The 26,064-nt window shown below is 41.6% G+C and overlaps 1 protein-coding gene across 4 annotated transcripts in view; it reads left to right on the top strand.

The window, feature by feature from the left end:
- stau2 (staufen double-stranded RNA binding protein 2) overlaps nucleotides 1-26,064 on the top strand; it is a 364,833-nt gene that overhangs the window by 328,238 nt on the left and 10,531 nt on the right. For all 4 annotated transcript variants that reach the window (XM_063065127.1, XM_063065135.1, XM_063065117.1 and 1 more), the window contains one exon: nucleotides 23,800-23,888. In XM_063065127.1, coding sequence (XP_062921197.1) covers nucleotides 23,800-23,888 — 89 coding nt within the window. The remainder of the gene's footprint in view (nucleotides 1-23,799; nucleotides 23,889-26,064) is intronic.

Below are 26,064 nucleotides of genomic sequence, written 5' to 3'. Positions count from 1 at the left end.
GGTTGTAGACGGGTCATATTCTGCATGGAGGTCGGTGACCAGTGGTGTGCCTCAGGGATCTGTTCTGGGACCCCTTCTCTTTGATTTTCATAAATGACCTGGATTAAGAAGTGGAGGGATGGGTTAGTAAATTTGCTGATGACTCAATGGTTGGGGGTGTTGTGGATAGTGTGGAGGGCTGTCAGAGGTTACAGCAGGACATCGTTAGGATGCAAAACTGGGCTGAGAAGTGGCAGATGGAGTTCAACCCAGATAATTGTGAGGTCGTTCATTTTGGTAGATCAAATATGATGGCAGAATATAGTATTAATGGTAAGACTCTTGGCAGTGTGGAGCATCAGAGGGATCTTGGGGTCCGAGTCCATAGGACACTCAAAGCTGCTGCGCAGGTTGACTCTGTGGTTAAGAAGGCATACAGTGCATTGGCTTTCATCAGCCGTGGGATTGAGTTTCAGAGCCGAGAGGTAATGTTACAGCTATATAGGACCCTGGTCAGACCCCGTTTTGAGTATTGTGCTCAATTCTGGTCACCTCACTACAGGAAGGATGTAGAAGCTATTGAAAGGGTGCAGAGGAGATTTACAAGGATGGTGCCTGGATTGGTGAGCATGCCTTATGAGAGTATTATGCCTTATTAGATTGAGTGAGCTTAGGCTTTTCTCGGAGTGATGGAGGATGAGGGATGACCTGATAGAGTTGTATAAGATGATGAGAGGCATTGATTGTGTGAATAGTCAGAGTCTTTTTCCCAGGACTGAAATGGCTGACATGAGAGGGCACAGTTTTAAGGTGCTTGGAAGGAGCTACAGAGGAGATGTCAGGGGTAAGTTTTTTACATAGAAACATAGAAACATAGAAACATAGAAAATAGGTGCAGGAGTAGGCCATTCGGCCCTTCGAGCCTGCACCGCCATTTATTATGATCATGGCTGATCATCCAACTCAGAACCCAGCCTTCCCTCCATACCCCCTGACCCCTGTAGCCACAAGGGCCATATCTAACTTCCTTTTAAACATAGCTAATGAACTGGCCTCAACAGTTTGCTGTGGCAGAGAATTCCACAGATTCACCACTCTCTGTGTGAAGAAGTTTTTCCTAACCTCGGTCCTAAAAGGCTTCCCCTCTATCCTCAAACTGTGACCCCTCGTTCTAGACCTCCCCAACATCGGGAACAATCTTCCTGCATCTAGCCTGTCCAATCCCTTTAGGATCTTATACGTTTCAATCAGATCCCCCCTCAATCTTCTAAATTCCAACGAGTACAAGCCCAGTTCATCCAGTCTTTCTTCATATGAAAGACCTGCCATCCCAGGAATCAATCTGGTGAACCTTCTTTGTACTCCCTCTATGGCAAAGATGTCTTTCCTCAGATTAGGGGACCAAAACTGCACACAATACTCCAGGTGTGGTCTCACCAAGGCCTTGTACAACTGCAGTAGTACCTCCCTGCTCCTGTACTCGAATCCTCTCGCTATAAATGCCAGCATACCGTTCGCCTTTTTCACCGCCTGCTGTACCTGCATGCCCACTTTCAATGACTGGTGTATAATGACACCCAGGTCTCGTTGCACCTCCCCTTTTCCTAATCGGCCACCATTCAGATAATAATCTGTTTTCCTATTTTTGCCACCAAAGTGGATAACTTCACATTTATCCACATTAAATTGCATCTGCCATGAGTTTGCCCACTCACCCAACCTATCCAAGTCACCCTGCATCCTCTTAGCATCCTCCTCACTGCTAACACTGCCACCCAGCTTCGTGTCATCCGCAAACTTGGAGATGCTGCATTTAATTCCCTCATCCAAGTCATTAATATATATTGTAAACAACTGGGGTCCCAGCACTGAGCCTTGCGGTACCCCACTAGTCACCGCCTGCCATTCTGAAAAGGTCCCGTTTATTCCCACTCTTTGCTTCCTGTCTGCTAACCAATTCTCCACCCACACCAATACCTTACCCCCAATACCGTGTGCTTTAAGTTTGCACACTAATCTCCTATGTGGGACCTTGTCAAAAGCCTTTTGAAAATCCAAATATACCACATCCACTGGTTCTCCCCTATCCACTCTACTAGTTACATCCTCAAAAAATTCTATGAGATTCGTCAGACATGATTTTCCTTTCACAAATCCATGCTGACTTTGTCCGATCATTTCACCGCTTTCCAAATGTGCTGTTATCACATCCTTGATAACTGACTCCAGCAGTTTCCCCACCACCGACGTTAGGCTAACCGGCCTATAATTCCCCGGTTTCTCTCTCCCTCCTTTTTTAAAAAGTGGGGTTACATTAGCCACCCTCCAATCCTCAGGAACTAGTCCAGAATCTAACGAGTTTTGAAAAATTATCACTAATGCATCCACTATTTCTTGGGCCACTTCCTTAAGCACTCTGGGATGCAGACCATCTGGCCCTGGGGATTTATCTGCCTTCAATCCCTTCAATTTACCTAACACCACTTCCCTACTAACATGTATTTCGCTCAGTTCCTCCATCTCACTGGACCCTCTGTCCCTTACTATTTCTGGAAGATTATTTATGTCCTCCTTAGTGAAGACAGAACCAAAGTAATTATTCAATTGGTCTGCCATGTCCTTGCTCCCCATAATCAATTCACCTGTTTCTGTTTGCAGGGGACCTACATTTGTCTTTATCAGTCTTTTCCTTTTTACATATCTATAAAAGCTTTTACAGTCCGTTTTTATGTTCTCTGCCAGTTTTCTCTCATAATCTTTTTTCCCCTTCCTAATTAAGCCCTTTGTCCTCCTCTGCTGAACTCTGAATTTCTCCCAGTCCTCAGGTGAGCCACTTTCTCTGGCTAATTTGTATGCTACTTCTTTGGAATTGATACTATCCCTAATTTCTCTTGTCAGCCACGGGTGCACTACCTTCCTTGATTTATTCTTTTGCCAAACTGGGATGAACAATTGTTGTAGTTCATCCATGCAACCTTTAAATGCCTGCCATTGCACATAGAGAGTGGTGAGTGTGTGGAATGGGCTGCCGGCGACAATGGTGGAAGCAGATATGATAGGGTATTTTAAGAGACTTTTGATAGGTACATGGAGCTTAGAAAAATAGAGGGCTATGGGTAACCCTATGTAATTTCTAAAGTAAGTACATGTTCAGCACAGCGTTGTGGGCCGAAGGGTCTGTATTGTGCTGTAGGTTTTCTATGTTTCTATGTGTTTCATCTGCTTGCTTTGTTTCATGGCCATTCCTCCCAGTTTCTTTGTATATTGGACCGAACAAAACTCAGGTATGTTCTGTGTCTTCTATACAACAGGAGACTGTTACTGTGCAGAGTCGTGGTGTTCAATAACTTTGTCTGTGTTTAATAGTGAATTAGTGGATTAATTGCATAGATTGTTGCTTTGATATCTCCTGAACTGTGTGAACAGTGTCTCCTATTTGAATCTGGCTGGTAAGAACAAGTGATATTAGGTTTTAATCCATTATGAATGCAATGTTAACATTCATTTCAAGAGGACCAGAATATAAAAACGAGCTTGTAATGCTGAGGTTTGATAAGGCATTGGACAGACTGCATTCGGAGTATTGTGAGCAATTTTAAGACCATAAGAGATAGGAGCAGAATTAGGCCATTTGACCCATCAAGTCTGATCCACCATTTCATCATGGCAGATCCAATTTTTCCTCTCAACCCCAATCTCATGCCCTGACCAATCACAAACCTATCAATCTTTGCCTTAAATATACATTAAGGTTTGGTGTCCACAGCTGCCTGTGGCAAAGAATTACACGGATTCACCACTCTCTAGCTAAAGAAATTCTTTCTCATCTCCGTTCTAAAAGCACAGTCCTCCATTCTGAGGCTGTGTCCTCTGATCCTGGACTCGCCCACCATAGAAAACATCCTCTCCGCATCCACTCTATTTGATAGGTTTTGGTGAGGTCACCCCTCATTCGTCTAAATTTCAGTGAATCCAGGCCCAGAATGATCAAACAATCTTCATATGACAAGCCATACAATCCTGGAATAATTTTTGTGAACCTCCGTTGAACCCTCTCCAGTTTCAGCACATCCTTTCTAAGATCAGGGGCCCAAAACTGTTCAAAATAGTACAGTGTGAGGGCTCACTGGTGCTTTATAAAGTCTCAACGTTATATCCTTGCTTTTATATGCTAGTCCTCTTGAAATGAATGCTAACATTGCATTTACCTTCCTCACCACAGACTCAACCTGCAAATTAGCCTTTAGGGAATCCTGCACAAGGACTCCCAAGTCCCTTTCAACCTCAGTTTTTTGTATTTTTTCTTTTTTTAGAAAATAGTCACCCCTTTAATTTCTTCTGCCAAAGTCATAACCGTGCACTTCCCAACACTGTATTCCATCTGCCATATCTTTGCCCTTTCTTTTGGGCCCCTTATTGAAGAAAGGATGTGCTGTCATTGGAGAGGGCCCAGAAGAGATTCACAAGAATAATCCCAGGACTGAAAGAATTGATGTATGCAGAACATCTGATGACACTGGCCCTGTACTTGCTGGTGTTCAGAAGACTGACGGGGAATCCCATTGAAACTTATCAAATACTGAAAGGTGTAGATGGAGTGGATGATGGGAGAGTGCTTCCTACAGTGGGGGAGTCTAGTACCAGAGGGCACCGCCTCGAAATAGAAGAACGTCTCTTTAGAACAGATGAGGAAGAATTTCTTAAATCAGAGAATGCAAATCTGTGGAAATTTCACGCCATGTGCTGGTGATAATAAAGCTGCTTCTGATTCTGATCCTGAATTCATTGCCACAGACAGCTGTGGAGGCCAAGTCATCGGTTATATTTAAAACAGAAGTTGATAAGTTCTTGATTGGTCAGGGCGTCAAAGATTACAGGGAGAAGGCAGGAGAATGGGGTTGAGGGGGATAAGTCAGCCACAATGGAATGGCAAAGTAGACTCGATGGGCTTATGACTTATAAATTGCTCAATCTGAAGCAATCTGAACCGTGGACTATTGTCTGATACACCTTGTTTAAGACCATGTGTGGCAAAGATAGATCTTAATTCCCTTATTGTGCTTTGGAGGTGGTGTGTGGTCCGATGTCCAATTAAATTAGATTAGTTTATTGTCATGTTCGCCAGGGTGCAATGAAATTCCTGGTTCACATGAAGCTCAGAGGATAAACACTATACATGGATTAACTATTGGGATCTTTTTCACAATGATCTGTATTGAACTACTGTAATTGACTTGGGTGCCACTTCTACACCTGCAGTATTGGTTTTTCAGTTGTGTTCTGCAAATCTGATATACTAAACATCTGCTGGCTAGGTTTTCTGTGTTTGTGTCTATGCTAATGTAACCAACCTTCATATTAACTATATTAACTGAACTTTAAAGAAAGAAAGGTAAGCTTTTTTTTGTCACACCTACACCAAAACATCCAGTAAAATCTGCTGTTTGCATCAAGGACCAACAAACTCTAATGCACTGGGGGCAGCCCATAAGAGTAGTCACACTTCTGGCACCATTATAGCATGCCCACAACTCACTAATCCCAACTCACCTGTACATCTTTGGATTGAGGGAGGAAAGCAGAAGACATGGAGGAAAGCTGCACGGTCGTGGGGAGAATGTACAGACTCCTTACAAGCAGTGTTGAAACTGGATCAATGATTGCTGGTGCTGTAAAGCTAACCATTACGCTTCCGTGCCACCCCCTTAATTTCAGTGTTCTGCATAATCTTTCATGAATCCTTTTATTTTAATATCCTCGTAAGCTAGTTTCAAAAAGGCATGTTTAGATGCTCTTTATCAATGTTATAGTCATACTGAGATGCGGGATGACTCATTTTTACATTTTTGATACCACAGTTACTAAAGCCAAGTTGGCGCTGATGAACCATGGCGATGTGTTGCGGCTGCTTACTAAACTTCTGAATATACTTCTGAATTACTCTTACTGCAGTCTGCAGTCTGTAATTTCCCTTTAAGCAACGTACTTTTGAACTCCCTTAATGAACTAGCGATTTCACAATCTTCTAAAAGACTCGGTGCATTTAACTCTCAAGTTTGCAAGTACTGAACCTTTAAGCAGACGAAGGTGCATCGCCACGGCTGAAAGAGAGAATAGGACGACTCCAAGCCAGGCTGAAATGCTGAGGAATGTAACTTTCTTGACAGAGGATCTTGTTAGCAAATGTACATTCGTTGGAGAACAAGATTGAGGTTCTAAGGGCAAGATTGCTATATTAGCAGGAAATGAGCAAGTGTTGTGTTCTGTGTTTCACGGAGACATGGCTCACTCCGGACATGCTGGTAAGACCCAAGAGCTTCCTTAAACACCAGGTGGATCAGGCTGCTGTTTTTGGACAAGGCAGAAGGTGTGGGTCTGTGTTTCATGATAAACTCTTTGTGGTGCTTGGACATAGTGGTCTTCTCACACTCTTGCTCCCCCTGACCTGGAACGTCGAATGATTAAGTGCTGACCATTCTACTTAGCTTACTAGTTCTTCTCCGTGATCCTGATTGGCGTTTAAATACCTCCAAAGGCAGGTGTTAAAAAAAAACACTCTATGTATTGAATACCATGATTAGCAAACAAGAAACAGTTTACCCCAACACCTTTCAAGTCATAGTCGGAGACTTTATTCAGGTTTGTTTGAAGAAATCTCAGCCCAATTTTCGTCAATATATCACCCGCAGCACCAGGGGTCCTAACACACTCAACCGCTGTTACACTACAATTAGGAATGCCTACAGTTCCATACCTAAAACACATTTCAGGAAATCTGATCACTTCGCTCTCCTCGTCCTATCTGCATACAGGCAGAGGCTAAAGACCAAGACCAGAGATGAGGACAGCAAAGAGGTGGTTATGGAAGGCTGAAGAGCAGCAATGGGATTGCTTCGAATTGATAGACTGGCCTGTATTCAAGGACTCAGCAGAGGCTCGGAGTGAATACACCATGGTTGTCACTTCTTTGTAAAAATATTTTTTGGTGAGTGTGTCCCCACAAAAGCATTCAAAGTCTTCCCTAACCAGAAGCCCTGGATGAACCATGTGGTCCACAGACCACTGAGTGCCAAATCTGTAGCATTCACGTCTGGCGAGCAAATTACATACAAGAGGTCCAGGCACGATCTCTGGAGAGCCATCTCACTTGCGAAATGACAATTTTGGACCACACTTGAATCACTGAAGGATGCTCAACAGCTGTGGCAGAATTTGAATGCTGTCACCTTTTACAAAGTGAAACCAAGTGACATACAGTAAGTGACAGCAAGGCTTTGCTCCCAGATCAGCTCAATGCCTTTTATGCACTTTTGACCATCAGAACGTGGAGTCTCCTTCACGAACTCCCATAGCCCCCGATGACCCAGAGATTTCAGTCTCTGAAGCTGACCTGAGAACATCCTTCAAGATGGTGAACCGACAGAAAGCTCAGATGGGGTCCTTGGCCGAGTACTAAAGACCTGTGCTGATCACTAGCTGAAGTGTTCACCAATATCTTTAACCTCTCTCTTTGGCAGTCTGAGGTACCCACCGGTTTCAAGCTGGCAAGAACATAGTAACCTACATCAATGACTATCGTCCAGTACCACACATCCACTGTGATGAAATGCTTTGAGAGGTCACATCCACTGTGATAAAATGCTTTGAGAGGTTGGTGATGAAACATATCAATTGCTGCCTGAGACGTGACTTGAGTCCACACCAACTTGCATACCGCCACAACAGGTCAACACAACAATGCCATTTCATTGGCTCTTCACTCAATCCTGTAACATTTAAACAGTGAAGATGCATACCTCAGGATGCTCTTCATTCATCACAGCTTGGCATGCAATACCATCATCCGCTCAAAACTAATCAATAAACTTCAAGTCTTAGACCACAGTACCTCCTTGTGCAACTGGACCCTCATTTTCCTCACTTGCAGACCCCAGTCACTTCAGCTTGGCAACAACATCTCAACAATCTCCTTCAGCACAGGTGCACCACAAGACTATGTGCTTAGCACTCTGCTTTACTCACTTTGTATCTCATGACTGTGAGACTAAACACAGCTCCAGTGCCATTTTTTTTATATATGCCATGTTTATGTTTGCCGATGGCACCACTGTCATTGGCCAAATCAGAGAGCTGGTGATGAAGAAGCATTTAGAAGCGAGATTGATTACCTGGCTGAGTAGTGTCACAGCACAATATCAGCAAGAAAAAGGAAATGATTATTGACTTCAGAAGGAGGTAACTGGAGATCCATGAGCCAGTCCTCATTGGGGGAATCAGCGGCGGAGAGGATCAGCAACTTTAAATTCCTTGGTGTTATCATTTCAGAAGATCTGCCCTGGGACCAGCATGTAATTGCCATTACGAATAAAGCATGGCAGCACCTCTGCTTTCTTAAAGTTTGCGAAGATTCAGCATGTCATGTAAAACTTTGACAAATTTCTGTAGATGTGTGGTAGAGAATATACTGACTGGCTGCATCACAGCCTGGTGTGGAAACACCAATGCCCTTGCACAGAAAAGCCTACAAAAAGTAGTGGAGATGGCCTAGTCTAGTATGGGTAAAGTCCTCCCTACCACTGAGCACATCTATATGGAGCTTTGTTGCAGGAAAACAGCATCCATCATCAAGGACCCCCACCATCCAGGCCATGCTCTATTCTCACTGCTGCCATCAGGAAGAAGGTACAGGAGCCTCAGAACCCACACCACCAGTTTCAGGAACAGTTATTACCCCTCAACCATCATGTTCTTCTACCAGAGGGGATAACTTCACTCAACTTCACTGAACCTACACCATCACTGAACCTACACCATATGGGACTAGCCTTCGAGGACTCCTCACCGCATGTTCTTCATATTCATTGATTATTTAAACTAGAGTTATAGTGGCATGTGAGCCCAAGCACTAGAGGAGATAGTGGAGTGGTTGTGGAGAAACATGTTGGTAGGCCTACATACAAAGTCAATAGACAATAGGTGCAGGAGTAGGCTATTTGGCCCTTCGAGCCAGCACTGCCATTCATTGTGATCATAGCTGATCATCCACAATCAATACCCCATTCCTGCCTTCTCCCCATATCCCTTGACTCCACTGTCTTTAAGAGCTCTATCTAACTCTTTCTTGAAAGCATCCAGAGAATTGGCCTCCACTGCCTTCTGGGGCAGAGCATTCCACAGATCCACAACTCTCTGGGTGAAAAAGTTTTTCCTCAACTCCGTTCTAAATGGCCTACCCCTTATTCTTAAACTGTAGCCTCTGGTTCTGGACTCCTCCAACATTGGGAACATGTTTCCTGCCTCTAGCATGTCCAATCCCTTATTAATCTTATATGTTTCAATCAGATCCCCTCTCATCCTTCTAAATTCCAGTGTATACAAGCCCAGTTGCTCTAATCTTTCAACGTATGACAGTCCCGCCATCCTGGGAATTAACCTTGTGAACCTACGCTGCACTCCTTCAATAGCAAGAATGTATTTCCTCAAATTCGGAGATAAAACTGCACACAATACTCCAGGTGTGGTCTCACCAGGGCCCTGTACAACTGCAGAAGGACCTCTTTGTTCCTATACTCAACTCCCCTTGTTATGAAGGCCAGCATGCCATTAGCTTTCTTCACTGCCTGCTATACCTGCATGCTTACTTTCAGTGACTGATGAACAAGGACATCTAGATCTCGTACTTCCCCTTTTCCTAACTTGAGACCATTCAGATAGTAATCTGCCTTCCTGTTCTTGCCACCAAAGTGGATAACCTTACATTTATCCATATTAAACTGCATCTGCCATGCATCTGCCCACTCACCCAACCTGTCCAAGTCACCTGCATCCTCATAATACCCTCCTCACATTTTACACTGCCTCCCAGCTTTGTGTCATCTGCAAATCTGCTAATGTTACTTTTAATATTACTTTTGAAAGGTCAAGCATGGTGGGGCTAATGTTCTGAGCTGTGTAGATTTCATTGCAATGTGTGTTATAGCAAAGGCAGATAAGCTTAGGGCATGGATCAGCTTTTGGACTTATGATATTGTAGCCATTAATGACACTTGGTTTCAGGAGGGGCAGGACTGGCAGCTCAGTGTTCTGGGGTTCCGTAGTTTTAGACATGATAGAGCTGGAGGGATTAAAGGGGGAGGGTGGCATTACTATTCAGGGAAAATGTCACGGCAGTATTCAGCCTGGACAGACTGGAGAGCTTGTCAAGTGAGGCTGTAGGGGTAGAACTCTGGAAGAAGAAAGGTATGACCACGTTAATGGGATTATATTATAGACCACCCAATAGTCCGCGGAATTTAGAAGAGCAAATTTTTAGAGTGAGATTGCAGACTGTTGCAAGAAAGATAAGCTTGTGATAGTAGGTGATTTTAGCTTTCCATATATTGACTGGGACTCCCTTACTGTAAAAGGGCTGGATGGGAAAGAGTTTGTCAAATGTGTTAAGGCAAGTTTTCTTAATCAGAACAGAGAAGTCCCAACTTGAGAAAGTGCAATACCAGATCTTCGATTTGGGAGTAAGATGGGGCAGATGACAAAAGTTTGTGTAGAACACTTTGCATCTAGTGATCATAATGCCATTAGTTTCAAGGTAATTATGGAAAAGGATAGATCTGGTCCTTGGGTAGAGATTCTAAATTGGAGAAAGGTCAATTTTAATGGTAGCATAAAAGAACTGGGAAGTGTGGATTGGGACTGTTTGTTTTCTGGCAAAGGTGTACTTGGTCAGTGGGAGACTTTCAAAATTGAGGATACAAAGTTTGTAATGTTCCTGTCAGAATAAAAGGCAAGGATAACAGGTTCAGTGAACCTTGGGTTTTGAGAGACATTGGGACTTTGGTTAAGAAAAAGGAGAAGATGCATAGCAGATATAATGGCTAAAATCAAGGCTGTTTAGTATTGGTATCAATTCTGACTATTGCAGTCAGAATTACAGAATGATACTATATCTCCTTGATTTCAGCAACTAAAGCACCTTGCTGCACTAAACTGATTAATTTGTGCTGAATGATTCCCATTGCAATGGTTGTACAGTTCCCTGGCAGACCTGGCTTGAGCAAATGAATATGCATGAGACCTAGACTTAATGTCAGAAGTGCTTGTGCCTCCCATCACATATTGTTGTAACATTAATGTAGCAGGCAATAGCCTTTCTTATTTTTTAAGACCATTTCCATTGATGTAGCCATCTTACATAACTCAGCATTAGCTCTTAGATGTCTTGTGACTTGGATTAGGTTAGTTTGAAAATAAATTTATTGCCCTATCTATAAATACACTGAATTTGCAATGTCACAACAAACTTTTCAGAATGGCCAGATAACTGTTGCCAGTCCTGATGAAGGGGTTCCGCCCAAAACGTCAACTGTTTTCAATAAATGCTGCCTGGCCTGCTGAGTTCCTCTAGCATTTTGTGTGTGTTGCCTTTCCTGCCCTCTGATCATCAGACCATAAGATATCGGAGCAGAATTAGGCCATTTTGCTCTTCGTGTCTGCTCCACCATTTCATCATGGCTGATCCATTCCCCTCTCAGCCCCAATCTCCTGCCTTTTCATGCCCTGACTAATCAAGAATTTATTGCGCATGCCTTAACTACAGCTGGCAGTGGCAACAAATTCCATAGACTAATCATGCTCTGGCTAAAGAAATTCTTCCTCATCTCTGTTCTAAATGGAAATCCCTCTATTCTGAGGGTGCGTCCTCTGGCCCTAGACTCCCCCACCATAGGAAACATCCTCTCCACATCCACTCTATCAAGGCCTTACAACATTCAATAGGTTTCAATGAGATTCGCCCCCATCATTCTTCTGAATTCCAGTGTATACAGGCCAGTGAAATCAAACACTCCTCATTTAACAAGCCTTTCAACCCTGCAATCATTTTCATGAACTTCCTTTGAACCCTCTCCAATGTCAGCACATCCTTTCTTAGATAGGGGGCCCAAAACTGCTCACAATACTCCAAGTGAGGCCTCAGCAATATGTTATAAAGCCTCAGCCTTTAGAGAATCTTGTGCATGGACTCCCAAGTTCCTTTGTGCCTCAGTTTTTTGTATTTTCTCTCCATTTAGAAGATAGTCAACCCTTTCATTTCTTCTACCAAAGCACATGACCATTCACTTCCTGACATTGTATTCCATCTGGCACGTCTTTGCCCTAATCTGTCACTAATCTAGCACTTTTTCTTCTAATCTGTCTAAGTCCTTCTGCAGTCTCTCTACTTCCTCAAAACTACCTGCCCCTCCACCTATTTTTGTATCATCCACAAACTTGGCCACAAACCCATCAATGCCATTATCCAAATCATTGACATATTACGTAAAAATAATCGGTCCCAACAGAGGCCTCTGTGGAACACCACTAGTCACCGGCAGCCAACCAGAAAAGACTCCCTTTATTCCCATTCTTTGCCTCCTTCCAATCAGCTAATGCTCTGCCCTTGTTAACTGTAGTAACTTTCCTGCAATACCATGGGTTCTTAACTTGTTAAGCAGCCTCAGGTGTGGCATCTTGTCAAAGACCTTCTGAAAACCCAGGTATACAACATCCACTGATTCTCCTCTGTCTATCCTGCTTGTTATTTGCTCAAAGAATTCCACCAGATTTGTCTGGCAAGATTTTCTCTTAAGGAAGCCTTGCTGACTTTGGTCTATTTTATCATGTGTCTCCAAGTACCCCAAAACCACATCCTTAACAGTCGATTCGAACATCTTCCCAACCACTGAGGTCAGACTAACCGGCCTATAATTTTCTTCCAGATGCCTCTCTCCCTTGTGGAAGAGTGGAATGACATTTGCAATTTTCCTGTCCTCTGAGCCATGCTTCTTGAAAGATCAAATATTCCTTCCAAATTTTAGCTATCACCTGTCAAAATAAAAGTATACGTAATGCATTTGCTGACATTAATATGTAAAATGTACAACTGCATAGGTTGAACAGAAGGTCTAGAAGTTACAACTTGTCAAATGATGCTGTACCCATCTGCCAGTCACTCTGTGGCAATAATAATCCCTCAGTCTTCTGATTAGGTTCATGGAGATGCCGTAATTGTACATTATTTGCCGTTAGATTTGTCACTGAAATTTAATGTTAAAGCATCATTACCACTTTGATAATATTTAAGTTTCTGCAACACCAAATAACTCCTCTAGCACTGAAATTTAATCTAGAATCTCAGTCTTACAAGCAGAGTATTTTTGTTCATTTTTTAAGTTATTTTTATTCTCATATGTTTTCCTTTGTTCATTCATTTTCTGTTTTCTCTATGTATGGTTTAACTAATTTACCCTTCTCTTCCTTCAACGTTACTGTTTAGTTTTCAATCCTTAGTTATCACTGACTGAATGAAGTACACTGAAATGTTGTTATTCACAAAGGATTCATTATGCAAGTATCAGTTCAAATACTTAGCAATTTGCACGGCAAAATAACTTTCCTACTGAAGGTTGAGTTTAGTTAAGAGGATGCATTACGTGGTGCACACACAAAATGCTGGAGCAACTATGCATCTGCAGATTTTCCCATGTTTGTGGTATGCTATGTGGTACCAGCTTCAGCCAAATTAGAAACACAGAAAGCCTACAGCACAATACAGGCCCTTTGGCCCACAATGCTGTGCCGAACATATACTTACTTTAGAAATTGCCTAGGGTTATCCATAGCCCTTTATTTTTCTAAGCTCCATGTACCTATCCAGATGTCTCTTAAAAGACCCTGTTCCACACACACACCACTGTCTGCATAAAAAAACTTAACCCTGACATCTCCTCTGTACCTGCTTCCAAGCACCTTAAAACTGTGCCCTCTTGTGCTAGCCATTTCAGCCCTGGGAAAAAGCTTCTGACTATCCACACGATCAATGCCTCTCGTCATCTTATACAACTCAGTGTCAAGGTAATGTGTACCAAGTTAACAATATGACTACAAACAAGAGAATATCTGCAGATGCTGGAAATTCAAGCAACACACAAAAAATGTTGAGTTCCTCCAGCATTTTGTGTGTGTTAATAGTATTATCTGGTCTTTCAATTTCTGTCTTGGTGGAGTATTTAAAAAAATTAACAATAAAAAAAGGTTTGGTGATTTCATTTTACCTGCTGGACCCTTATTTGGAGACTGTTTTAGAGTGCATTGACACGAGAAACTTTATGCTAGTAAATAAAATGAAACAGAAAATGTTGGAAATACAGGTCAGGCAGCATCTGTGGAGAAACTGGGAAAGAAGATAACATTTGTGTCCATATTTCATTAGAACTGTGTTTCTCCACAGGTCCTGCAAGACCTGCTGAATACTTACAATATTTTTTCCAAGTATGGAACGTTTGCAGTACATCGCTTTTAGCTGTTGGTAAATGAAAATCAGACTTTGAATTGGCTGACAAACCTTAAGAGTTTTTATGTTCATGTCTTTCAGATGCTTTTCCCTCAAATGGATGCTGTGGTTAGGTGTTTTTGTTGGTTCTTGAATAGGTATCTAGGTGGAGATAAAAGCATGATGTTCTTAGGCTACCTCACTCAAGTTGCATTCTTGCTGATTCATCATAGACTAATACTGATTATGGCGTAATATCATTACCTGCTGTCTCTAAAAGACCCTCTGTGACAGTACAAGAGAAATTGAGTTGGAGACGTTATTGATGTATTTGCAAAGAAGCGTTCATAAAAGAAAGTATTGTAAATCTCAATAGAAAATTATCTTGTGTACTATCTTCCTCTGTTCCACAGAGCTAAATATATTTACTGGAATCCCTTTTTGTGGTAACTATTGTAAATTCTGAAGAAACTGTTTGTTAACAATATAATCTGTCAACAAGTGATGAGATCTATTTACAAATGGACTTTTCCTATCCCTGTAGATTTGTTTCAGTTATACCTTAAAAGGAAGGTATCGTGCATTGGTATTGCCCAGTTCTCTCTTTACAGATTTGATTTGATGAGCAAAGGTTAGGTTTCTGTGATACAACACCCGATGAAATGTTGCTCATTTGTTATCAGAATTAATTCCTGTCTCTCTCAACTGCGAGCTTTCCACTTACAGTGACAACATAATGGCTGGAATTGTACAGCAAGTGAACAGCACTTCAGAGCTTCTGACAAGAAAGCTGTTTTGTAGGGCTAACCAGGACAAAGGGGCATAAATAAATTTGAAGTACTGTACCAATAACTAACTACTCAGGCAAGAAAGTAACCAATTTTTGAGTGAGATTTTTTTTAAAAGTTGGAAATGGTGGCAGTGTAGAGCAACACGTACAAAATGCTGGAGGAACTCAGTAGGTCAGGCAGTATCAATGGAAATGAATGAACAGTTGACGTTTTGGGGCGAGACCATGCTGTCTGACCTGCTGAGTTCCTCGAGCATTTTGTGTGTGTGGCTCTGGATTTCCAGCATCTGTTGTATCTCTTTGTCTTACTGGTGATAATGTGCTGGTTGAGCCTCAAAGGAAATTCTCAGCCAAGTCACAGGAGCATTAGAAAATGGAAAGATCTGGGCTGGCACAGTAGTGTAGTGGTTAACGTAACGCTGCTCCAGCTCCAGGTGCCAGAATTTAATTCTGTTGCTGTCCGTAAAAGGTTTGTACGTTCTCTCCATGACCATGTTGGTTTTCATCAGGGGCTCGGGTTTCCTGTCACATTCCAAAGGTGTATGGGTTAGCAGGTTAATTGGTCACATGTATTTGACAGTGTGAGCTCGTTGGGCTGGAAAGGTCTGTCACTATGCTACAGAAATGAATAAATAAATATCCGGAACAGCTCCAGGACAGAAGGGAACATAGTGAATGGGAAGGATACACCAAGCCAGAAATTATAGATGGGTGCTGCAATTTCCAGCTGTACACGATGACCTACGTAGGTATTTAAAAAATGACTCTCCAGCACTCGAAGATTGTTCTGTCCTTCACTGAAGGACTTTGCAGTCTAAAAATGTAAATATCAGAATGTGAATGAGAGGATTTGTTGACATAAAGACGTCATAAATGAGTAACAGTAAAGACTGGCTTTTTATAATGTCTTTTATGTCCTTTGGAGACTGTATGCGGCTTATCAGCGGCTGTTGTCTGAGTGGATGGAGTCAGACAGGTCATCTTGAGGCTTTAGCTCTTTGCGGCTTAAATGAAGAGAGGCTTCAGTCAGAGAAAGCAAAGGAAAGAAAAGCTCAAGTTTTTTCCTTCTTTATATCTGCTCAGCTAGGACAGTAGGGATGACAGGCATGTCCTCTTGCAAGATGTGGGAAGGCAAGGAGACCTCCAGTGTCCCTGACAACTACAACTGCAAGAAGTGCATCCAGCTGCAGCTTCTAACAATCCACGTTAACGAGTTGGAGCTGGAACTGGATGAACTCCTGATTGTTTGGGGGGCTGAAGGGGTGACAGATAGGACATATAGAGAGGCAGGACACAAGAATCTGGGTGACAGGAAGGGGAAGGAGCCAGTGCAGAGTACCCCTGTAACCATCCCCCTCAACAACAGGTATATCACTTTGGATACTGGATAACCTAACAGAGGAGAGTTACAGTGGTCGGGTCTCTATCACTGAGTCTGCCTCTGTGACTCAGAAGGGAAGGGAGGAGAAGAGGCACGCTGTGGTGATAGGAGATTTGTTAGTTAGGTGAATGGATAGGAGGTTTTATGGGTGAGAACGAAAATCCCAGATGGTATATTGTCTCCCAGCTGTCAGGGTCCTGGACATCACAGATCAAGTCCTCAGCATTCATACATGAGAGGGTGAACAGCCAGAAGGCGTGGTCCCTGTAGATACCAACGATACGGGTAGGACGTGTGACAAGGTTCTGCGTAGGGAGTTCTGGGAGTTAGGTGCTAAGTTAAAGGGCAGGACATCCAGGATTGTGATTTCAGGGTTGCTACCTGTGTCATGTGCTAGTGAGGCCAGCACAAGGCAGATTATACAGTTTAGTATGTGGCTAAGGAGTTGGTGTAGGAGGGAAGACAGAAGATCTTTGGATCTTTGTGCTCTCTTCCAGGGAAGGTGGAATCTGTACAGAAGGGAAGGTTTGCAGCTGAACTGGAGGGGGACTAAGATCCTAGTGGGAAGGTTTGTTAATGCAGCACAGTGGGGTTTAAGCTAGAGTTGCAGGGGCATGGGAACCAGAGTCCCAGAACAGTTGGTGGAGAAGTTGTGCAGGCAGATGTTGGTAAGACCTTAGAGAAACTTAGGAATCAAAATCTTGTGCATAGTGCGACTAGTGTCCCGAGCTGCATATATTTCAATGCAAGAAGTATTGTAGAAAAGGAGGATAACAGAGCTGAAGATGAGGTACAGGGACCTTGTTTACAAACAGAGGCAATGTGTAGTGAAGAGAGGCTGTTGATAAGGCAAAATTGCAGTCAACATGATTGGTTGCAACATAAAAGGTGGACAAAATTGAAAAGGGTGAATGCGGGTTTGAAGGTGTTGTATTTGAATGTGTGCAGTATATGGAATAAGTAGGATGAACTGCAGGTATGATGTAGGCATCACGGAATCATGGCTGAAAGATTATAGCTGGGAGCTTAATGTCCAAGGATACACATTGTTTCAAAAGGATAGGCAAGTAGGCACAGGGGGCAGTTTTGCTCTGTTGGTAAGAAAATTATATCAAATCATTCCAAAGAGGTGACATAGGGTCGGAAAGTGTTGAATCATTGTGGATAGAGCTAAGGAACTGCAAGTGTAAAATGACCCAGACCCTCAAACAGTAGTATGGCTTACAAATTACAATGGGAGATAGAAAATGCATGCCAAAAGGGCAATGTTACAATGGTCATGGGGGACTTCGATATGCAGGTAGATTGGGAAAATCAGGTTGGTGCTGGATTTCAGGAGGGGGACTTTCTAGAGTGCTTGTGAGATAGCCTTTTAGAGCAGCTGTTGTTTGAGCTCACTAGAGGATCGGCAATTCTGGATTGGGTGCTGTGCAATGAACCGGAATTGATTAGAGAGCTTAAGGTAAAAGAACCATTTGGGTCAAATGTTCATAGTATGATCGAAGTCACCTTGAAATTTGAGAAGGAGAAGCTAAAGTCAGATGTATCAGTATTACAGTGTAGTAAAGGGAATTACAGAGGCATGAGGGAGGAGTTACACAGAATTGATTAGAAATGAACATTGGCAGTGATGACGGCAGAGCAGCAATGGGTAGAATTTCTGGAAGCAATTTAGAAGGCACAAGATATATACATCCCAAAGAGGAAGAAGTATTCTAAAGAAAAGATAACAGAACCGTGGCTGACTAGAGAAGTCAAAGCCAACATAAAAGCCAAAGAGAAGGCATAAAATAGAGCAAAAACTAGTGGGAAGTTAGAGGATTGGGAAGCTTTTAAAAACCTACAGAAGACAACTAGAAATGTCATAAAGAAGGTAAAAGATGGAATATGAAAGTACAAACAAGCTAGCCAATAATATTAAAGTAAATCTTCAGATACATAAAGTGTAAAAGACAGGCGAGAGTGGATATCAATCTTCTGGAAAGTGATGGTGGAGAGGTAGTAATGGGGGACAACAAAATGGCAGATGAACTGAAGAAGTATTTTGCATCAATCTTCACTGTAGAATACACTAGCAGTATCATAGAAGTTCCAGGTCTCATAACTAGGGAGAAAGTTCTTGGGAAACTGAAAGGTGTGAAGGTAGATAAGTCACCTGGACCAGATAGAGTACACCCCAGAGCTCTGAAGAAGGTAGCTGAAGAGATCGTGGAAGCATTAGTAATGATCTTTCAAGAATCACTAGATTCTGGAATGGTTCCGGAAGACTGGAAAATTGCAAATGTCACGCCACGCTTCAAGGGAGCGAGGCAGAAGTCCAGTGGTTAGGAAGATGTTGGAGTTGATTACTAAGGATGAGGTCTCAGGGTACTTGGAGGCACATGATAAAATCTGTTGGAATTCTTTAAAGAAATAACAAGCAGGATAGACAAAGGGGAATCAGTTGATGTTATGTACTTAGATTTTCAGAAGGCCTTTGACAAGGTGCCACACGTGCGACTGCTTAACAAGCTATGAGCCCATGGCATTACAGAAAAGATTCTAGTATGGATAAAGTGGTGGCTGACTGGCAGGAGGCAAAGAGTGGTAATAAAGGGAGCCTTTTCTGGTTGTCTGCTGGTGACTGGTGGTGTTCTACAGGGGTCTGTGTTGAGACTGATTTTTTTTTTCTGTTATATGTCAATGATTTCAATGATGGAGTTGATGGCTTTGTTGCAAAGCTTGCAGATGATATAAAGATAGGTGGAGGAGCCGGTAGTTTTGTGGAAGACAGAGGCTACAGAAGGACTTAGACAGATTAGGAAAATGGGTTAAGAAATGGCAGATAGAATACAGTATCGGGAAGTGTATGGTTATGCACTTTGGAAGAAGAAATGAAAGGGTTGACTATTTTCTAAATGGAGAGAAAATACAAAAAACTGACGTGCAAAGGGACTTGGGAGTTCTTGTACAGAATTCCTTAAAGGTTAATTTGTAGGCTGAGACTGTGGTGAGGAAGGCAAATGCAATGTTAACATTCATTTCAAGAGGACTAGAATATAAAAGCAAAGATGTAATGCTGAAATTTTATAAAGCACTGGTGAGGCCTCACTTAGAGTATGGTGAACAGATTTGGCCCCTTATCTGAGAAAGAATATGCTGAAACTGAAGGGGGTTCAAAAGAGGTTCATGAAAATGATTTCAGGATTGAATGGCTTGTCATATGAAGAGTATTTGATGGCTCTGGACCTGTATTCACTGAAATGCAGAAGGATGAGGGGTGATCTCATTGAAACCTATCGAATGGTGAAAGGCCTTGATTGAGTAGATGTGAAGAGGATGTTTTCTATGGTGGGAGAGTCTAAGACCAGAGGACACAACCTTAGAATGGAGGAGCGTACTTTTAGAATTGAGATAAGGAGATGTATCTTCAGCCAGAGAGTGATGAATCTGTGCAATTATTAGCCACAGGCAGCTGTGGATGTCAAGTCTTTATGTATACTTAAGGCAGAGGTTGATAGATTCAATGGCCAAATGGTCTAATTCTGTCCTAGATCTTATGGTCTTATGCTCCTACCACAATGTAATTCTTTTTGAAATACAGTCACTGTTGAAATTAAGGAAACGTAGAAGTTAATTTGTTTTGACATTGTTAATTGAAGAATTAGTATTGACCAAACAGGTTAACTCACATACATCACTTCCAAATGGTGCCAACCCTGAGACAGCAGGTAGCATCTTGGTTTAAAATTTCATATAAAGGGCAATACTTCTGACAATATCAGTACCTAGGTGGAGTTTCGTTTCTGAACTAGGTTCCTTAGTTTGTCACTTGTCCATCTTTCTGGTTCAAAGGTGAGAATACTACCAATTAAACTATGGCTCATGTGTAACATTAATTGACAGATTTGTGCACCTTTGTTCACTGTGTGCACATCCAAATCACACTATACATTCCTAATGATCTTGGTGAACATTGATTTGTAAAATGCCCCTTCTTTCTGTCCAGAGGATCCTCTCTCAGTGTGTTGTAGAGTCTATTTAACAGTTTACATTAATACGCAGTGACAATAAGAAACTAGCCAATTTGACCCAAAAATCATTTATGCTTCAAAGTTCAAAGCAAATTTTATTGTCAGAGTAGACATGTGTCACCACGTACAACCCTGAGATTCAGTTTTTTTCTGCCAGTACACTCAGCAACTCTTTTGAATAGTAACTATAACAGGATAAATGAAAGATCAACCGGAAGATAACAAACTATGCAAATATCAATAAATGGCAATAAATGGAATTCCTCTCATCCTCCTTCACTTAAACATGTCAATATTATCTACTCTCTTTGCATGTGTCCGCATGCTATTTGCCTCTCTAGTTCCTTGACATAGAGTGCTCTAGGTTTGAACAGTTCGCTCGGTGAAAAGAGAATTGTCTCCTAGGTTTAACAATGAAAATAATATAGGATATTCTTGGAGAACACACAAAACTCATTGCATGTTGTTGACTCAGTAGTAAGAAGCAGAGGTTGACAGTTGAAGGTTGTTTCTCAAACTGGAGGCCTGTGTCTAGATGAGGTCATCTGCCTTTGAGTTTGGACTTGGGTTAATGCAATAGCTTGCAGCTAATTGCTATATGTCAGAGGTCAGGAAGCTTAGTTGGACTATGAACAAATCCTTCAGGAACAATGTTTTTTTTTAAAGATTAGATTTATTTGTAACGTGCACATTGAAACATACCGTGAAATGCATCGTTTGTGTCAACGATCAACGCAGTCTGAGGATGTGCGAGGGTCAACGTGCTAGGACGTGCAAGTGTTTCCAGCGCCAACCTAGCATTGCCCAATTTGCTAATCTTAACCAAGATGTCTTTGGATTGTGTGGGAAACTGGAGCACCTGGAGGTAACCCATGTGATCTCGGGAAGAATGTGCATTTTCCTTCTGGACAGCGGCAAAATTGAACTCGGGTTGCTGGCACTGTTGTAGTGCTATGCTACCATGCCGCCTCGGTGTATGCATCAGCTTTGAGGTGCAGGAAATTACATATCTCAGTGATGATAACGGATGCAATTTGATTGCTGGCCTTTTAACTGGTATGGTTTCAGAGGATACAGGGTCAGTAAATTAACTTGTTGTGCAAATTAATAAGAAATGTAATTTTTTAAGCCAGTAAAGTTGAAAATCTCACTGCTCATAAATTCTGCATCTTCCCCAACTGTTGATGCCACACTTTTACACAATTTTACACCAAAAATAATGTGCTCGGAGGATCAAAAATGTACTTGAAAGGTCTGGCCTCCAATTTTCCAACAGGTACTGAGTTAGGCTCTCAGAAACGTATACAAGTGTTCTGTGCTGCAGGCTAGGCTGACTTTTAACTGTGAGGTGGCTTTGTTTTATAAATGAATTTCTTTAGTTGATGTGTAATTTATCTGATCTAGGAGTTGACATATGAATTTCAATATGCCAAGCTCCTTAAGAAGCCAAGGCATTTCTTCCGGTAGTCCCCTGTGAGAGTTGTAAGTATTTGGTGAAGTGAATGTTTCATTTGTCCTTGCTGCAACCCCAGCCCATTACCAAGGGACTGTGTTATTTTACTCATTGATGGCTAGGGTAATTTCTTTTAGGACACGACTTTATCTGAAGAGGTATTACTAATTCTGATTTTAATTTTACATATTTTGACTGAGACTATACCAACTGAAATTCTTGGGAAAATCTACAACATGAAAAGTTTTTTAAATGGTGGTATTGACTGATTTGTATTTCCTTCCTCTGCGACCTATGACAAATGGCTGTTTGCTGCTTTCAATAGCACAGATTAGAATAACTAAATGAGCTTTTCGTTAGCCACATAATCTGCCTTGAAATACATCACCATGTTACGAAATGTCATTGTAGCAATTCTATATAATACCATAATAGAAGTGATGACAGACAATTGGTTCTATTCTTTTTTTCAACAACATAATGACGTTATTTTTTTTTGTTTCCTGAAGTACCCATTGATCATTTGTATTTTTTCAGAAGTTTGTGAGTCGTTTTCTGAAAGGGTGGTGAAAGCTGAGCCTTTGAACATTTTCAAGCCAGAGGTAGACAGATGCTTCGATGCTTTGTAAGCAGGGAGGGGAGCAATGATTTACTAGGGAAGTGCAGAGTTGAGTGTACAGCTAGGTTAACCATGATCTTAGTGAATGACGAAGCAGCCTTCTTTGCTCCCATTTCAATGTCCGTATGTTTCTAGACTTAGCTTGTGATTGATTGACCTTGTGGGGACATCAAATTCCATGGCTGTTTAATGTTCTGATGCATGCTTTTTGCATTAGAGCCAAATGCGATTGTGGAGACTAGCGATGCAACTTCAGTTGTGAGCTCACACTTGGGTATTATGTTCAAAGTTGTAAAACAAACCATTCTGTCATGAACATAGAATGTAAAATCACTTTTTATAGTAGGTTTTCTAAACACAACAGCACTGATTTATATTTACTTAGCATCTTTAACATAACAAAACATCCCAAAGTGCCTCAAAGAAGCATTATCAAGCAGTAGTTGAAAGTAGTTTGGAAGATGACTAAAAGCTTAGCCAAAAGGTAGGTTTTCAGGTGTATCTTGTATGAGAAAAGAGAGGTGGAGAAGAGGTGAGATTCAGTGAAGAATATCCAGTGGCTAGGTCCTTGTCAGCTGAAGATGTGGCTCCCACTGGTGAGACGCTTGCATTTAGGGATAAAAAAGCTAGGACTGGAGGGCATCGTGTAGAGAGGAGTGAGAACTGAAGGATTTGGAAATATATGAGACAGAAATGTTGCTTATATTGGTCAGCAAAAACAGTTGGTGGGTGAACTGCACTGGCTGTGAGTTTAGGACGTGACTGGAACGTGTTAGATGACCTTAAGTTAACAAAGGGCAGGAGAGAGGAGGCTGGCTAAGTGTAGTATGTTAGTCAAATCTCTGAATGGTAGCTGAGCTGAGATAATTATTGTACTGTTCCATTCAGGCATATATTCTGAAAAAGTTCTTGCACACACAATGATCTGAATAGCTTTGCTGGTTTTCTGGCGTAATTTTAGAAATACACTGTTCTAAGTAATCTATTAAAGACGATTCCGTAAGTGGAAATGCTTAGATTATTTAAAAGGTCTCATCTTGAAAGGTAATATTAATTACATTAATATAAAAACCCAGGGTGTAGCATTACATAGAATGAATGGATTATATTTAATATAATTACTTGTATTCCAGAATACTGTATACATACGGTATAAGATTTATAGTTCTCGAGAATGAATAAGAAAAAAAAAGTGATTGATATTATGGGAAACTTGTAATTACTGTGAAACTTACAAAAATTTGTTTTTGGTTCCACAGGCAGCTTTAAATGCCTTGAAACAGCTATCTGAACAAGGACTCGACCCAGTGGAAGGTGTAGTCAATGTGGAAAATGGATCCATTGAAATGTAAAGTACAGCAGTTCTCAGTGAAACTATTCTTTTCCCTACTAGATATAAGTAAATAATAAAAAGTATACAAGACATCAGATAAAAAGTAGCAAAGCAGCCTAGTTATAAAGTAACTTAACCAACTGAGAAAACAGTTGGCAGATCTATTTCAATGTGCGGAAGTGTACAGTCATTATGGTGGTTTCTTGTCTGTTCCTTGATGAAATTGTTGCTGTGAGATCAGTTCATTCGGTAGCATTCTTGTCTGAGTCAGACAAGAAGACTCTTAAAGAGACAAATCACTATGGGCAACCATGGACTGAATCTCCACTTCTCTGACTCTTTCCTTCTCTAAGATAATCCTTAAAATCTGTCATTTGACTAAATTTTGGAAATCTGCCCAAATATTTTGTGTGGCACAGTGAAAACGAACACAGAAATCCTGACTCTTTACTGGGCTGTTACCACTGCTCCATTTACAGTTGCATATTGATATTGGGCTCCTCTTGAGGAATCCTGTTCAACAACCGCATTCTTTACAGCAATTATTTACTAATTTAATTACATAGTTCCAGCATATTAATTATGAATACTTATCTTTAAATGTTTTCTTGTCCTTTTAAGATCTTAACAGACATTTGAGTTTGAAGTTCAAAGTAAATTTATTATCAAAGTAGATATATTTCACCATATAGAACCCTGAAATCCATTGCCTTGTGGGAATTCACATTAAATATAAGAAACACAATGAAAGACCATACCCAGCAGGACAGAAGAGCATCCAATGTGCAAGAGACATCAAACTGTGCAAATGCAAGCAAAGAATAAACAAACAAATAAATGAATAAATAAAAAATATTGAGAACATGAGATGCAAAGTCCTTGAAAGTGACTCCATAGTTTCTAGGAACAGTTTAGCGATGGGGCAAGTGAAGTTATCCCCTCTGGTTCAAGATCCTGATGGTTGATGGGCCATAACTGTTCCTAAACTGTTCCTTCGGGTCAAGATGACGCCTGCGTACAACGCTGCTTCGGTCGACATCCTCTGGATAGATCATGAAACCATATATTTCACTTCTTTTATGTCTTTTACATTTGTTTTTCATCTTGGATGTGATTCTGGATTTGTTGGAGTCTGTAATTTGCTGTTTGGAGATCGTTTGGGTGCTCCAATGCCCTGCAGTCCCTGAGAGGATTCGGGGAGACAGAAGCAGCGTGCGTGAACATCAAGGCGGACAGGCTGTGGTACAGCTGCAAGGTGCGAGCCAATATTCAATTCTATTTTGTCAATTAAAGCTTCCGTTGTTCACCAAAGCAATAAGGAGGTTGAAACATCGAAGCGAATGTGGAAGTTTGGAGATCGTTTGGGCGCTTCAGCACTCTACAGTCTATGAGAGGATTCCAGACAACGGAGGCAGTGTGCATTAACCGCATGGGGTGGAGGCTGTGAGACAGGGTGCAAGTTAATGTTTAACTCCATTTTGCCAATTAAAGCTTCCATTGTGTGCCAAATAAAGCAACAAGGGAGATTGAAGCATCAAGAAGAGTGTGGACAGTGAGCGCAAGCTGCCTGCCATTTGATCGCTGAGGATCACTCTGCTACAATACTGGAGAGGGGGGAGCCTGCCCAGAGAATGTTGCCCAGGTTTTCTGCGTTTTGGATATGGACTTGGACTATAGACTTTTCCCGGTCTTATAGTTCTTTTGTAATCTGTGTTTTTTGTCCGATCTTGCTCATTTTATTTGTGTGGGGGTGTGGGATTTGGGGGTCAATATGCCTGTTCTGTTTTTGTTTGCTTTTTTGTGCATGGAAGGGGGATTTGGGAGTTGATGATTGTGCTGCCTTTCTTTTCTTTCTTGGTTTCATGGATACTCAGAGAAGAAGCATTTCAGAGTTGTATACTTTGATAATAAAGGAACCTTTGAACTTTGAACCTTGAACCTTGTGGTGTGGGTCCTGAGGCCCCTGCATCACCTTCCTGATGGCAGCAATGAGAAGAGAGCATGGTCTGGATGGTGGGAGTCCTTGGTGATGAGGCCACTCCTTTTAGATGTGCTCTTTTTTGACTACAGTTTGGCATTCAATACTATCATCTCCTCAAAACTTATCAATAAGTTTCAAGACCTGGGCCTCAATACCTCCCAGCATGTAAGTGCCATTATGAAGAAAACATGGCAGTGGCTTTCTTAGAGG

The sequence above is a fragment of the Mobula hypostoma genome, chromosome 1 (genome assembly GCF_963921235.1).
Source record: "Mobula hypostoma chromosome 1, sMobHyp1.1, whole genome shotgun sequence".
NCBI lineage: Eukaryota > Metazoa > Chordata > Chondrichthyes > Myliobatiformes > Myliobatidae > Mobula > Mobula hypostoma.
This window is presented reverse-complemented; position numbering and strand designations above follow the sequence as displayed.